At 33.9% G+C, this 16251-nt stretch overlaps 1 protein-coding gene across 6 annotated transcripts in view; it reads right to left on the bottom strand.

Annotated features, from left to right (window-relative positions):
• LOC6050782 (disintegrin and metalloproteinase domain-containing protein 10) overlaps nt 1-16251 on the bottom strand; it is a 199274-nt gene that overhangs the window by 21891 nt on the left and 161132 nt on the right. For all 6 annotated transcript variants that reach the window (XM_038251319.1, XM_038251320.1, XM_038251321.1 and 3 more), the window contains one exon: nt 4079-4632. In XM_038251319.1, the coding sequence (XP_038107247.1) occupies nt 4079-4632 (554 nt within the window). The remainder of the gene's footprint in view (nt 1-4078; nt 4633-16251) is intronic.

The raw sequence follows: 16251 nt of genomic DNA, 5'->3' as shown, positions 1-16251 counted from the left end.
TTCGTTCACCTAGGGAATGGCGAAGAGTCTTCTTTCGCGTATAGCTCCAAGAACAAATAAGTGGAACTTGAGAAATGGGACCTAATTTTGGGAGCATATTTCGGGTAATTTCTTTCTCATTGTGCCTCCCCTGCCCATCTATATTGGAAGATTTATTGGCTGAACTTGACCCCAACGAGAAAGGGAAACCACTCGGTTGTTTCGATACAGAAACACGTGGTGCATTGACATTGAAGTATTTGACTGGATAACGTTTTTTTGTACAGGAAAATTAGAAAAAAAATGAGACACAGTTTTAAAAAAGCTGGTCATCATAGATCACGAAACCGGTCTTTTTTGCCTTCCTCACCTCAATGAGGAAAGGCTATAAAATCACTCGAAAAATGAACTTCTTTATTTGACCTCGTAGACCCACCTTCAAGTAAACCTATCGACTCAGAATCAAATTCTGAATAAATGTCTGTGCGTGTGTCTGGATGTGAGTCCGTGCACCGAAAAATATGCACACGATTATCTCTGAACTGGCTGGACCGATTTGGACCGTTTTGGTCTCATTCGATTCGTCTTGGGGTCCCACAAGACCCTAGTTAATATTATGAAGTTTAGAAAAGTACTTCAAAAATTATGCTAAAAAAACGATTTGGCTATAGTTTGAAATATTATAAAAAGGGTGGTTTTTGTAAGAAAACCCGTCATGCTATATATTGTTAGAAAGGTATTTGAAAGACCTTTCCAACGCGTTCAAAAGATTGAAGATCTGACAACCCCATCAAAAGTTATGAGCACTTAAGTGTTATTTATACACTTTTTCGAGGCCGAATCTCAAATATTTTGATGAAAAAGTTGTCCGGATCTATCATGCGACCCATCGTTGGATAGGTAATCAAAAGACCTTTCCAACAAGCCCAAAAGATTGAAGATTTGACAACCCTATCAAAAGTTATAAGTACTTTAGTGTTTTTAATAAACTTTTTTTGAGGCCGGATCTCAGATATTTTGATAAAAATGTGCGAGGAAGGCACCAACCACCTTAAGGTGGATTAAGTAACGTTTTTATTTTTAATTTTTGTATTTTTTAATCCGGCCGACATTTTTTTTGTGCCTTTGGTATGCCCAAAGAAGCCACTTTGCATCATTAATTTGTCCATATAATTTTTTAATCAATACATTTTTTTTTTAAATCGTATTATTGTTCATTATTTAAAATAAGTGCCCATGTTGTTCACCTTGGAAAAAAATAAATTTGGTAAAGAGAAAATTCTCTATATTTTGCTTTCTTGAAATTTGTTGATACGACCCTTAGTTGCTGAGATATTGCCATGCAAAGAATTAAAAACCGTAAAATTGATGTTTTCTAAGTCTCACCCAAATAACACCAACTAATGGTCCGATTTTCAACGTTAAAACATGAAACATTCGTGAAATTTTCCGATCTTTTCCACAACAATAATTTCTTTTTTTTTTAATCAGGACTAGCAGGTCCTGATTTAATAATGAATCTTGTAAAACATCCGTAAAAAAGTAGAAAAAATTAAATAACAGGCCACGGTATCATTTGAACGAAAAAAGTATTTTAAAATGCATTATACACCTGTCCAGTTCTGGAGTTTTTTTTTGAAAAGGTCCAATAAACCAAATTTTCAGTTTTTGCTTTTTGGGTGTTTTTTAATACCTCTGATTCAAGGCGGTTTCAAAAATACCCAAAAAGCAAAAACTGGAAATTTGGTTTATTGGACCTTTAAAAAAAAACTCCAGAGTTGTTTTGCAATCGTTAATTTCCAAGATTTCTAAGTATTGACAAAAAAATGGTATGGTATGTAGTAACCCTTCTCAAAACAAATGCTGAAAAGTTCTACTTTTCAGCACTGAAACGGATGCTGAAAAGTTGAACTTTTCAGCACTTGTTTGGAAAAGTAATACTTTTCAACATTTTTTTATTTAAACGATTCATTGACTAAATATGTGGATATTTGACCTAGAATTCTGATCAAAGTGTGTTTTTAGGAATTGCAAAAAATGTTGTATTACTATTTTACTAAGGATTAATCCTCAAAAATATTCTAAATAATTGAAAACGATACGTTTTATAAAAAATTGAACTTTTCAATAATTTTTGGAAATATCGCTTATAGTTTATGTTTCCAAAATATTTTGAAAATTTCAAAAGAAGTTCATGCAATTAACTGAAAACAATTTAAAAAGGCATTTTTCTGCGTTGATTATATTGTCAGGTATGATTGAACCCGTTGAAAAAAAAAATCTTTTTTTATGATTTTTTTTTTCGTCTAGACTCAGATTTTGTTTAAACAAATGACTGTTGAACAATTGTGCTAGTGTATTATGCTTTATATAATCATGTTTTTATTGAAATGTTACAACCATCACTTGCAATTTTGTCTTTTCATTAAAAATTGTCCCCCATCGACTTTGGGTAGAATCAAGGGACATGGATTGGAAACAAAAAAATATTTTCATCGCCCTTATACCAATGGTGAATATTTTTGAAAAATCATAAAGTTTTCAAAAATAATCATTTTGAAAATGTTGGTTAATTTTGAGAGGCGTAATAAGTAATAAATATTTTTTTTTAAAGAAAAAACACATTTCCATAAATTCTTTTGAATCTTTTGAAGAAATTTTCTGATCGATTTGGTGTATTGGACAAAGTTGATAACTATTCATAAAAAAAAGGCTCACGGAATTTTTTTTCCGATTTTTAAATTAACTTTTTTTTCAAAAAAATCAATTTTCCAAAATCCGTATTTTTAATTATTATAATTTTTTTGATGTGTTTAAGGGGCAAAAATGTTGCAGCCGAGTAGTTATGATTTTTTAAAGAAAAAAGGGAAATCTCACACAATTTTTTTGACTGCATTTTCAAAACATTGTATATTATGCCCTTTTGGATTCCAAAATCTTCAAAATACTTTTTTTTTGAAAGGGGCAGAAATTTTCAAAAATGTTTGATTTTTTAGTATTGTGAATTTGCCAAGTTACTCAGATATTCACACTTTGATTTTTTTTTCCCGAATTCGGTAAACCTTACCGAATTTTCAACTGCTGAACAGTTCAGTAAACTGAATATTACCGAATTCGGTAAAAAAATACCAAAACTTGGTAATAAAGTTCATTATTATCTTGCAACCGAAAATCTAACTTTGCCGATTTTTCAACTACCGAATTCGGTAAAAAATCTAAGTGTGTTGGCATTAGAAAATGGGGTGCTGTTTGGATGAGACTTTAAAAACTATTTTTTTTCTGTTGGTTTTTTTATCCACTGTTTCTTAAAATCCAGAGGTCCAATCTTTGATAAGCCATGTATTTTTTCTATTTTGGGTGTTTTTGAATTCGCATTTTGTAAGCGATATTACAAAACATCCAAAAAGTAAATAACAAAAAAATTGATTTCACGGAACTTATTTTTACTCACCATTTCACACAAGTAAGAGTGAAACCAATAGGCGATTTGTTCAAAGTAAATCTTTTTTTTTTATTAGTTGGCAAAGACTTGGTAATCAGAAAATTTCGTTCCCAAGATGAAGATTTTAGAATATCTAGATACTATTTTTGTCTGGGCACCTGTCAAATTTGTATGAAACATTGTTCATAGGGTCATAGGGAAGGCTCCCAAAGAATTTTCGTAAAACAAATTATCTAAAATAGGATTATGCCTTCGTTGAAAAAAAAAAAAAAATTGGCTAGAAACGCAAATTTCATTGGGCCTTTGTCTCGATATCAATATTGCTCCAGCTGTCAATAAATATTCAATTTTCAATTTTCAGTCCCTTCAAGTAACATGCATTGACTTTTTGTTCTATAATTTGATACCTCGCGCTCTCGACGGTCCCTTGAATGTCGACAACGAGAGAGTTCACTGTATTTATACTTTTGGTATCCCCTAATTTCAACACAGAAATTAATCCAAAACTAAGGTAAATTACTAAATGTGTTGAAGGTCCTCAACATTATATTGCAAATACTTTTATTTCAAAAGGGGTGATTTGAATAAATTGCTTTTTGAAATATGATGAAATTTGATCTACTGAACCTTGAAATAAACAATAAATGAGCTACTCACATCAGCGATGCTGTCCCGAATGTGGCGCCAAATCAGCGGATCCGTCTGGATGTACAGCGAGCAGGTGTTTTTGTTCTCCTCCTTGGGCCGCGTTGCCCGCCGGACCCGCTCGTGCGATCTCCGGTGCCAGCTTCCGTCGTCCGGATGCTCCCCGGTGGCTCGCCAGTTCGCAGCCTTCGAATACTTTTCGTGCGGGAACTTGAACTCGTAGCCGGTTTCGATGCGGTTGCTTTCGTCACCTCCTGCTCCTCCCTGCCGGCTGGCCTTATCTTTAGAATAGTTTTTACGGTAATTAGCATTGGGTTGCTGATGCTGGCCGCCACCGTGGCTACCGTTAACGTTATTATAGTTTGGCTGAGTTGATGATTTTTGGAATAAATTATTCACGTTATTGTGTCCGCTGCTGCCGGTCTGGCCACTGTCTGCGGTTTGTTCGTCCTGGACGCTGTCCTCTTCCTCGATGGTTGGGTCCTCGGCGGCGGAATTTTGCACGCGGTCCATCCAGGCGGACACCTCGTCGTTGAAGCCGCACCCTGACGGATGGATGCCGGCATCTGTGGGAAGAGAAAGAGAGGTGAATAAGTTAATTAAATAAATTATAATAGTTTTGTAGATTTCATAATAATTTGAACAAAAACATAATAAGTTTAATTATTAGTGAGAGCACGACTTCCAAACAGGAAATTCTCCCAATAAAAAAGGCACATCCACCGGAACCGAACTAACACAATACCTCACAGTCACAATCGAATCCCACCGCACCCGTCTAAACCTCACATTCCGGATGTATAACTTGCAAATTCCGCAAATCAATATCATGACATTCATGCATAAATTCAAACGCCAAAACCCTTCACGTGTCGTGTCCGTCCGCGCGTCCTGAACTAAATTCCATGAACTCCACAACCCGTGTCGCGGACTGTTTCGCGGGTTTGTTCCGTTTTCTGATTGCGACCGCGGCCGATGGAGGGGCGGGACACTGCAAATCCGCAATTCAAAGTGCGCGCGTGTGGTTTGACACTAATACATATTTAATTGGATATTGATGCCGTTCCGTACTCTACAGTCGGGCGCGCGGTTCTAGGCCCTCAAATCGGAACCAGTGGACTAGAAGGTAGCGACAGAAAAAAAATGGCGAAACAAACTCAAATTGGGTCGCGGACTGACTGATACCACAGCATAGTGTACGGGAACTAAATTACAACTGCAAAATTCATCCGTATCGAACAGTTGATTGAGCAAACACACACAACTCACAAACTAGAGCTGACGACAAGTGAGTGAGCGGGTTCCACTAATGATGATGATATTTGAAATTCACCAGATGGCCCTCCTCGCTTTGTGTCCCAGTAGGGGGCTGTTGTTGGTGCGAATCTCTGGAGAGACCACGTGTAGCAACTTCAACACTGCACTCTCCATTAGCTACTTTTGAATTGTTTATGGAGCAATCATCACGTCAGGGGCGTAGCTAAGATTTTAGAGTAAAGGGGTCAAATTTCACCAACTAGTCTCAAACAAATTTGTATATTTTTGAACTTCATCATTTTTACTGTTATAAATAAAACACTCTTAATGAAATTTAAAAGAAAAATTTCATAATAGTTAAAAAAAATACAAATTCAGGTTATAGAAATTTATAAAGTAAGGTCAATGGAAATTTTATTTAAATTGTTATCTCCATCATGCTGTCAAAAATGTCAACAAAAAATAATGGGGGCAAAATAAAACTCTTTGTTTTTGTTCGATCCCAGACGGTCCCGGTGGCATTTTTCGAGACGAGATTTGTCTGATCACGCCTTCCGTCGGAAGGGAAGTAAATGTTGGCCCCGGACTAACCTAAAGGTTAGGTCGTTAGCTCAGACCAGGTGTAGGAGTCGTCTCCCTGGGTCCTGCCTCGGTGGAGTCGCTGGTAGGCAGTTGGACTCACAATCCAAAGGTCGTCGGTTCGAATCCCGGGGTAGATGGAAGCTTAGGTGTAAAAAGAGGTTTGCAATTGCCTCAACAATCAAGCCTTCGAACACCTAGTTTCGAGTAGGAATCTCGCAATCGAGAACGCCAAGGCAATGCTGTAGAGCGAATAATTTGATTTTTTTTTTTGATTGTTTTACAAATTGATATTTTTTATTCGAAGGTTTGTATGGGATTTCGTTTGGTTTGTTTTGCAATCATTAGTTTTCAAAAAATGTAAGATTTGACGAAAACAAAAAATTGTGAAAAAAAACTTTTTGCGGTACTAAACATCGAATATTTTCAAAAATTGAAAAGATTTTTTAATTTACCCAAACATTCTGAAAATGATTCTAAATGCAGGGGAATTGCACTTAAATTTCCATTGAAATCTTGAAGTTGAAAAAAAATTTGCCCCCTGATTTTTCGGACCGACTTTGAAGGGGGAGAGACAAAAATTTTAAATAAAATTTGTACTAGCCTTAACATTTAATTCGAATTCTACGACCCAATTCTAGTCAATTTTGAATGGTGTGTTGCCTTGAAAATGACTAAATGCATTTTTTCAATACTTCATCACCGCCATTTTCACCGCCATGTTGGATTTGAAAATTAAAATAAAATTAAGCTCAACAAAAACAAAGACATAAAAAAATACTATATTCGTGATTCGATTATTTGAAGTGAAATTTTTCAAAGGCCTTCTGATAATCAAGTCTAGATTGTAAAACGTAATGTTTCAAACTTTTTAAATTAGGCTGTGTGTTGAATAATATTTTTTTGTTACTTTCATTCGACTGTACAAGTTTTTTAACCTAAAATATTTATATATTTGTACAAAACATAATTTTTCTCCCAATAAACATTTTGGTACTAAGGAAAAGCACTTATGTAAAGCATTTACGTAAGTTTGATTTTTTAACATGTCTTAAATAAGTGTTTAACGGTGCACATCAACCAGAGCTTTTGCAGCAAGATTTTTGTTACAGATATTTTAGTATTTTCAAAACTACGAGAACTATCGAAATATTTTTTTATTCTTCCCCTAAAGTAGTGTCCAGAAAGTAATTTACAACAAAGTTTGATTAGTTTTACAATTCCGTTATTGCAGGATTGGGTCCGTAAGTTTGACAATTTTGGAATAAAAAGACAACAACTTCCATCGTGACTGTGCACCCTTAAAGTCTATTCAATAGTTTACTCTTTTTTTAATTATATTTTTTTAATTTCAAAATTGTTTTTATTCAAAAGAAAAAAAATTAAGAAATTTAATTTTTTTGCCATTTAAAATGGAACCTAGATTTCCAAGATATCTAAAGTAGAAAAAGAGGGCACAAAATACAGAGAAAAACTTCTTTTAACAAAATTTAAACTTTATAGGCTGTATTGCAGGAAAGCTTTCCTCTCATGAAGTATTTTTAATTTGCAAAAAGTACAATTTCAAAAAATACATTAAAATGTCTATAATCATCAAAAAGATCTGATTACAAATTTGATTTAACATCATTTTTCGATTTTTTATTTCAAAAAATGCATATCGACGGTGCCACATTTTGCCCCATTCTAAAATCTTGCGCAAAAATTGCCTTTTTCAGTCCTCTAAATCAAATAAAAAAAATTCGGAAATAAACACGTATTCTAGAAATTTCACTTTTAGTGAGTCAAATAAAAAACGGGATTTTTTTCATAAATCTTTTTTTTCTGAAGAGTACTAATCATACCTACAACTTTGCCAAAGATACCAAGTCAATCAGAAATTCCGAAAAAAATCAAAATTCTAAAGAAATTCTCAAACAATAAAAATATAGAATAATCAATTTAAAGAATATTGAATGAATTAGTAAAATAAAGAAGTAAGCGAATTAGTAAAGTATAACTATTTTGTGTTCTTACAAAAAATTACTGAAAGTGAAATTATCATTAGCATAATTATCTGAATTTTTGTTATAAAAAAAAAAAAAAACTAAAAGTTGCATTGAGATTGATTTTAGATAAAATTTTGATTATAAAAAGTGACTATTGTTGAAAATTTCTGAAAAAAAAAATGAAAATATTTAAATTCGCTGTAAAGTCATCCAAGTTAAATTGTATTGTTAAATTGATCTACTCAAAAACTCAGGGTATAAAAACATTTAAAAAATAGTAGCTTATGCAACAAGTTGCAAAAAAAGGATTTTTTTGCTGAAAAAAAAACAAGTTTTGCAACGAGTTCCATACAGCATTTTTTGCAATTCCGAAAAACACCCATTGAGTCAAATTTTAAGTAAAATATTAATGTATTTTGTCAATAAATCGGTTAAATCAAAAAAATGTTGAAAAATGTTACTTTTCGAAACAAGGGCTGAAAAGATCAACTTTTCAGCACCCATTTCAATGCTGAAATGTAGAACTTTTCAGCATTTATTTTGAAAAGTGTTGCTATTTGATTCTGTTATTTTTGGTATAGAAAAGTAGTTCGTCGTTCAAGAATGACAGGAAAAGTAGGTAGTTTCACGACGGAATTGCAAAAATAAAATTTTAATATGTTTAGTCAGTTGATTTTTAGAAAGTAATGCTAGTTCAGAAATATTTAGATTTTTTTTTTTGAAATTCCGATTTTTTTTTATTCTAGCGTTGAAATCCTGGCTAGTAATTTCAATCTTTATATTTTTTCTGGACTCCCCTATTCCTTTGTTCAGAGTCGAGGGACATAAAGTTCACATTTAAAACAAAATATCTAAGAACTAGGAAAATCTTTGCATTTAAAATTTAAAATACAATTTTCGCATCTATTCGAAAACAATTATTCTGATTTTTTTTTTAACCACAAACCTGTTTGACAACTTTCTTATTAAAAGTTTTAAAAGTAAAAACAATACTTTTTAATTGTCAGTTGTGAATTTAAATTATTTAAAATATTCTTTTTGAAAAGATCTCAAATTTTACGAATATTGCGTTTTTATTAAGGCTGAATTTATAAAAACTTTTTGGCTTTCTTTAAAAAAAACACTAGGTTTAAGTTTGATAGTCTTATTCATTAATTGCCTATTTAATTAAGTAGATTTTGTACAATATAAACAAAAACATCTTTTAAAAAGTAAAAAAACAAAAAGATGCCCAAAAAAATCAATCTTCATATCCCAAACAAACTTTTGTTTTTAAATACCTTAATTTTTTGTTTGTTTTTTGTCTTTCTCAAAACTTTTTGAATTCAGAAGAGTTTCCAAATTTACAAACTAAATGATTTTCCATGCTGCATTTATTGAATGAAAACATGAATTTAACTCAAGTTTTGTCTGTCTGAAACTTCGTAAGAAACATTATTTAAAAATGATATGATTAAGAATCCAAACAGTTAAACAGCTAACTTTTTGGATTCTTAATCATATCATTTTTGAATTTGATTTTTTTTAAAGAACTTTTATTTTATTCCGGCAAATTTTGTCCACTTCCAAAAGCTTTTCCCTTTCAACGTTCATCCATGCAATGACCAATTGCTGCATTGTGCCAAACCTCAACGGTTTACGGACAATTGGACAGCTCACTCAAACTATCGACTCGTTAAGAAGCCGACTGTTAATTGCACACCCACAATGTGCGTGTTGCCAAGTAATTGTGTCCCGTACAGCCAAGATGCACTTGACACACGCAGACAAGATGCGACCGATGATGAAGTTTCCTTGGCGGGTGGCGCTCAAATTGCCTAGGGCAAATTAGCAGGCTGGCATCCTATAGGTGGAATTACGCAAGAGGACCAATCAGTACGACTCTCATAAGGGGATAAGAGCTGTAATCAACGGAGATCGTAATACGCTAGAGATGGCTTTGAAGTCGATAAGTCGAGAACATGACAAGGTTTTGGAGAAGGTTCTGTAAAACGACTGCATTGTGAATTTCGTGGAAATTGAGTTAAACATGACATCCCTACCGTCATCTAAACCATCACAATAACGATCTTTGTACCCCTCCGTAATAGCGCGCCCGATATGCTGGCGGAATCTCGGAACGGTTCCACTAATGAAGATTGATAGAAAATGACGCCGGACCGTGAAACCGTGAATGAAAAGCTATATACGCTACGCGATGCTGGACCGTGGAGAAAGACTTTCATTGGCATGAAAGTGTCATTTCTCGTTAGTCGTTGCCGTTCGTCCCAGAGAGATGGGTGCCCTGTGGGAACCCACATTAGTCCCACGATTTACATTCGGCAGTGTGATTATCTGACGTCAATTACTTATGAAAACAGAGTTAATTGAAGCAAAAATTATGACCGCGACCGTTGACAACTCAATTTCTTGAAAACTCTAAAGCAAGTCACGCCAAAGTCCACCTTTCTGATTCATACAACTCTCTTCAAACAACGTGACCAAGCTTCACCTAGAAATGAAAGAGCCTGATTCACGGACCGGTTTCTCGGATTCGAGAAGCCTCACCGGTAAGGCGACATTCGACAAGGTGGATTCGATGCGGACTGGGACTTGCCGGTCGCCGACCATTTTTGAAGAGTATTTCAAGAAGTAAAGTTCAGTCGTCGCACCAAATGGTTTGGTATTCATTAGGTGGTGGTGGAGTTGATGAAGACCCGTAAACGACCGTGATCGGGCTTATTTTTTCGACGATCTCGGGAAGCAGGTCACGTTTTGCGCAGTTCCATACAGAAAGAAAGAAGAGAGCGAGTTCTGGAGTTTGATGAAGAGAGGAGGGGTGGCAGTTATTCAGCAGTATTTGGGTAAGGGATACGCGTCAAATGATTTAAAACTTTTGAGCGGTTCCCGATTTTGGTACAATGGGTGCCAATGTAGCCGGGAAGAATCATGATTTGGACGGATGAGTCATTGCGCGAACGTGGGAGAGGGCTCATGATCAACATTTTCAAATTGTTTGCCCCACACATAAAGTTAAGCTTGTTAAGTTTTCGCGAAAAAAAAATTGAATTTCTTCAGATTAAAAAAAATCGAAATCCTTTTTTATTGAAAAGAACAAAAAATTTAAAAAAAAGTAGATTTTTTCAGCACGAGTTGTACATTTATGAGGTTCACCGAGTTGGATAAATAGGACGAGTGCTGAAAATATCAAGTTCACCTTTTGAATCGAATTATATTTCAAATATCCATGTGTTTAGTCGATCCATCGTTTAAATCAAAACAATTTAAAAAAATATTTTTTGCAATTCCGTCGTGAAACTACTTACTTTTCCTGTCATTCTTGAACGACGAAATAGCAACACTTTTCAAAATAAATGCTGAAAAGTTCAGCACTTGTTTCGAAAAGTAACACTTTTCAACATTTTTTTGATTTAAACGATTTATTGACAAAATACATGAAAATTCGACTTAAAATTTCACTCAATGGGTGTTATTCGAAATTGCAAAAAATGTTGTATGGAACTCGTTGCAAAACTTGATTTTTTCAGCACTCGTCGTATTTATCCAACTCGGTGAACCTCGTTGGATAAATGTACGACTCGTGCTGAAAAAATCCTCTTTTTGCAACCTGTTGCATAAACTACTATTTTTAAACAAATTTAGTGCTGAAAAGTATTTTTCGGCATTTGATTTGAAAACTGTTTCTATTCGATTCTGTTATTTTCGGTACAGGAAAGTAGGCTGTTTCGTCGTTCGAGAATGACAAGAAAAGTAAGTAGTTTCCCGTTGGATTTGATAAAAAAACATTTTTTAATATTGAATATCGGACTACAGTTCAGACTCGACTTCAGATAATTGAACCACGAACATTTTTTTTCTAATTTTTTTGTGTTTTTAACATCAAGTTTGAGATTAAAATTTAAAAGTTGATTGCCTATCAAATTGCAAAATGTTTTTTTTTTCTATATTTCATCATCGCCGTTTCAGAGATATCGATGGTTGAAGAACGTTTTTTTATGTTTATTTGTATCTTTGCTAAGTCATTTCTTAGCAACCGAAGGCGGTATAAACAAAATTAAAAAAATCAAAATGTAGGGAATTGTCTCAGCTAGGGCGTCCAATTTTCCCGGGTTTTGAATTTCCCGGGAAACGGGAAAAATATTTTTTAAATCCCGGGAATTCCCGGGATCCCGGGAAATTTTTGAAGCAGTCATAAAATCTTTGTTTTCTTTATATTTGTTATGTTTTTTAAGCTTAAATTATAGAATTAGCTCAATACTGTTAATGGAGCACTTCCATTCGAGCAGTTTTTTGCTTTTTTTTCTACAATGTGTTCTTTATGGGAGAACTGTCATTTCTATCACTCGAATCCGGTGCTCCATTAGTGATAAGCTTCACTTCAATCTGAACAAGGGCAGCAGTCTTTAGGTAGTTTAAAATACATTAAATTTTGTGTTATTCTTTGATGTGCTTTAGAATTTAAATGAACCACAATTTTTAATATATTTCTTTTATTTATTTATTTTTATAACATGACAAAAAAAGCTCAAACAATTTAATTGAAACTGTCAAAAAACAAGAAACGAAAAAAATAATTATGCCAGACAATGTAACACTTTGGTATGTTTAGAATTTTATGTTTTATATTTAAAACATATTTTAAAAAATATTTTTAGTTCACTTCTGCCAACTGGGGATAATCGAGACTGCAGTCTGAATAGGAGATTTTAGTGTAATAAATATAGAAATCGGTGTACTAATTGTTTTGTTCTGTTCCTGTTGCAATCGAAATCAATCAAAACAATCAGAACATTTTGCAACAAAATAGCTGTCTTAATGCGTTACTTTTGTCCTGATATGCTCCATCCCGGTTTTGGATATTTTTTTTTTTAAATATAATATTTCAAGTTTAATGTCATAAATATACATGAATATAATACTAAGTCTTTTTTAATAAATAAAATTGAATAGAAAATGTTTTAGGCTCAAAGCACTTTTTAACAATTTTCACTAATAAGCAAATTCAATGCTGATATATGCCAAATACACATTTTAATGCTTTAAAGATTACTAAATATTCACCTGTTCATCTATTTCCACAACCAAATCTGAGTGTCCAGAGCAAAATTTGATTTGTTTTCAATTTCGGGAATTCCCGGGACAAAATATAAAAAATCCCGGGATTCGGGAATTCCCGGTTTTGGACAAATCCCGGGATGGACGCACTAATGGGCAAACATAAGCGCTGAAAAACTCCATTTTTTTTAAATTACCTCAAAATGTATATAACTTAAGAACGGTGCACACAAATTTGGCAGCTGTCCAAAAAATGAAATATGAAAATTCAAAAATCTTTATCTTTTGAAGGAATTTTTTGATCGATTTGTTGTCTTCGGCAAAGTTTTAGGTATGAATAAGGACTACACTGAAAAAATGATACACGGTAATAAAAATAGTTTTTTTTTTGCAAAAAAACACTATTTTTTTTCTGATATGTTTTAGGGGACATTCAAATGCCAACTTTTCAGAAATTTCCAGAACGGGCAAAAAATCTTTGGCCGAGTTATGAATTTTTGAGTTAATACTGATTTTTTTTTTGAAAAAATCGAAATACTGGTCGCAAAAAAATTTTAACTTCATTTTTCGATGTAAAATTGAATTTGCAATCAAAAAGTACTCTAGTGAAATTTTGATAAAGAGATCCGTTCTCAAGTTATAGCCATTTTTAGGTAACTTTTTTGAAAATAGTCGCAGTTATTAATTTTTTTTGAGATATTGAATTTTGAATGCTTAAAAATAGAATTTATTCAATTTTATTTATTTTTTTGCGAAAAAGGCGAAGCTTTGGGGTGGTGCCAAAAACAAGGGTGGTCCGATTTGGACGAAAATCGAGATTCTTGCTTGTTTTGAAGTTTTCAATATAAATTATAACTGAAAATTACAGTTCAACTAAAAAGGTTGAAAATGATTTTCAGTCAAATAACCTCAAATTACGGTTGATTTTGTATTTTTGTTAAAATTGACATTCAAAATTTTGTTGAAAATTTCAAGGATTAATGTTTACTTGATCTGCTTGTGGTGCTTCCCGAATTAAAACTTAATTTGAATCACAATTTTCTACTTCACCAATAAGGGCAGTCGTACCAGCACGAAACCGGTTTCGTTACTCGGACAAAACTGCACCGAGCTGTAGGGCCTCCTCCACCAGCGTCTAATTGCAATTGCACAGCATCTTTCACTTTTGGCCGACGTCGTCGTCATCATCATCTTCCAGTCGAGTCGAGTCGAGTTGCAGCAGCAGTCTCGTTGACCTAGATTTGCGCTCTGGAAAAGCAAGCAAATAAAGTGTGCGCTGTTTGGAGCGCAAAAGCTCGATATTATCTTCCATCCCTGGTGGTGGTGGTGGTGCTATTTTGTGAGCAAGTCGTGAGCTTTCCTCGCCGAGTCCAATTTGAATTGCGCGCGAGAGCCGGCTTTGCCGAAATGAAGCTGGGAATTGAAGTTTTTTGAAATTGAAAGTGCTTTACGCGAATCGCTGCGGGGGGGATCTCGGAAAGAATCAATTTTATGCAATCGAATTTATTGACCTGGAGCAACAACACGTAACTTTCCCTTTTTTTCCCCCCGACGAAGACTTCCGCGCCCCCAGTTTCGACTCAATTAGTGGCCGCCTGGATGGGGAAGACCGTTTGACCTTCGAGTCCTCCCCGAGGGAAGCAGAGCAAAACCGATCGGCTGATGACCTGAAAGTAAAAGTTGGGGCCAACGATAGATAGACAGAAGTTGTGGTAGTATTTCACTTTCGACTTTTCAGGGGAGGTTCGGCGTTGAAGGCACATATAGAGCTAGGGGAGGAGGTCGCCTTCATGATGGACGTCAATTATTTTGGAAGGCCTCTGTGATGGGTAAAAGTTCGTCGGAAGCCGGTGGTACCGATAATAATCGAGCTTTATTATCTGCTTTGTGCACACTTTTCCTGTTGGTCGGTTGTTTTGGGGTAGACGACGTCTTAATTCAAGTTTTCAAGTTGAAAAAAATAACAAATTGTTGTTAAGGTGCAGGTCGGCGGTGAAGTTCATTAAAAATACTCACTAGAGACTTGCGCTCAAAAAAAAAAAAAAATTACAGCTAGCAGTGGTCAGCATTGTGAAATGGAAAGTGCACATTGGACGATGATTTAATAAGACTAGTGCCTGTTGGTTGTTGTGTCTAACGAGATTTAATGAGACGTTACGCACGCCAAACGTGTGAAATATTTATGATTCGGGAGGGAAGTTGCTTTGGTTATGCGTGTGCCCAAAGTACTTTCTTCCGAGAGGTAATTTTAATTAATTGAAAAAGCATTTTTGATGCATAACTGTTTTTTTATTGCCTTTAGATAGATCATAATCAGTTATGGAAGTTGTAATCCAAAACAACATTGGTAATTGGCTGAACTTTTCAGTTCAATCAACTTTCGAGCTTCTGATTAATTTATGTGCATGTTTTTAATGTGTAATGAATGAATGATTACCTGAGAGTCCAATCAACCAATTCCAAAAAAGAAAATTGCTTGAAAATTGTTCCTTCATGGAATATTTTTTAATTTCAAAAATCATTTTTCGAAAATGTTCTATAACTTGACAACGGTGCAATTTATCAAAAAAGTTGTTCAGTCATTTTCGAATGAAAATTTGATTTTATATCTAAGCATTCAGTTCCCGAATTTCGTGTGTTTAATTTGAAGTTTCAAGGGAAAATTACCCGCAACATTTGAGCCATAGAGCCATACAGCCAAAAAAAATGCCGCCAAGTTATTTTATTTTTTGAAAAAAAAAGTGTTTTTGGAAGAAATTGAAAAGCCACAAAAAAAATAATTTAAGTGCATCTTAGAATCAAGACTAACATTTTAAAAGGGTGTAAAATTTAATATGTGGCCCTTTTGAAATTTTAGTCTTGATTCAAAAATTCCCGAAACATGTTTTTTAAAAAGATTAGAAAGTTGTGCAAATGTTTCATTTTTAACACTGAAAATTTGACCAATAGTTGCTGCATGCACAATTTCGAATCGTCTGATAAAATAATGAAATAATGGAAATTTTAGCGTTTTTGAAAAAAATACGGTTTCTTGTAAAATTTAAGTATTTTACAAATTTTACACTTCGTTTGATACCCATGCAGCAAATTAAAGAAATTTGAGTATTTAAAAAAAATACGGTATTTATGAAAAAATGTATTTAAAAAACCTCATAAAACTGAAAAAGCGTAAAAAAATCGCTTCGTTAAATACCCGCATCGAAAATTATTAAAGTTTTAGTATTATCGGAAAAATACCATATTTTGGGAAATTTAGTAGTTTCGGAAAAATACAGTAGTTTGTAAAAATTTTAGTATTTTACAAAT

This window comes from Culex quinquefasciatus, chromosome 2 (assembly GCF_015732765.1).
Source record: "Culex quinquefasciatus strain JHB chromosome 2, VPISU_Cqui_1.0_pri_paternal, whole genome shotgun sequence".
Lineage (NCBI taxonomy): Eukaryota > Metazoa > Arthropoda > Insecta > Diptera > Culicidae > Culex > Culex quinquefasciatus.
Note: the sequence above shows the minus strand (reverse complement) of the source record. Positions and strands in the feature narration are given on the sequence as shown.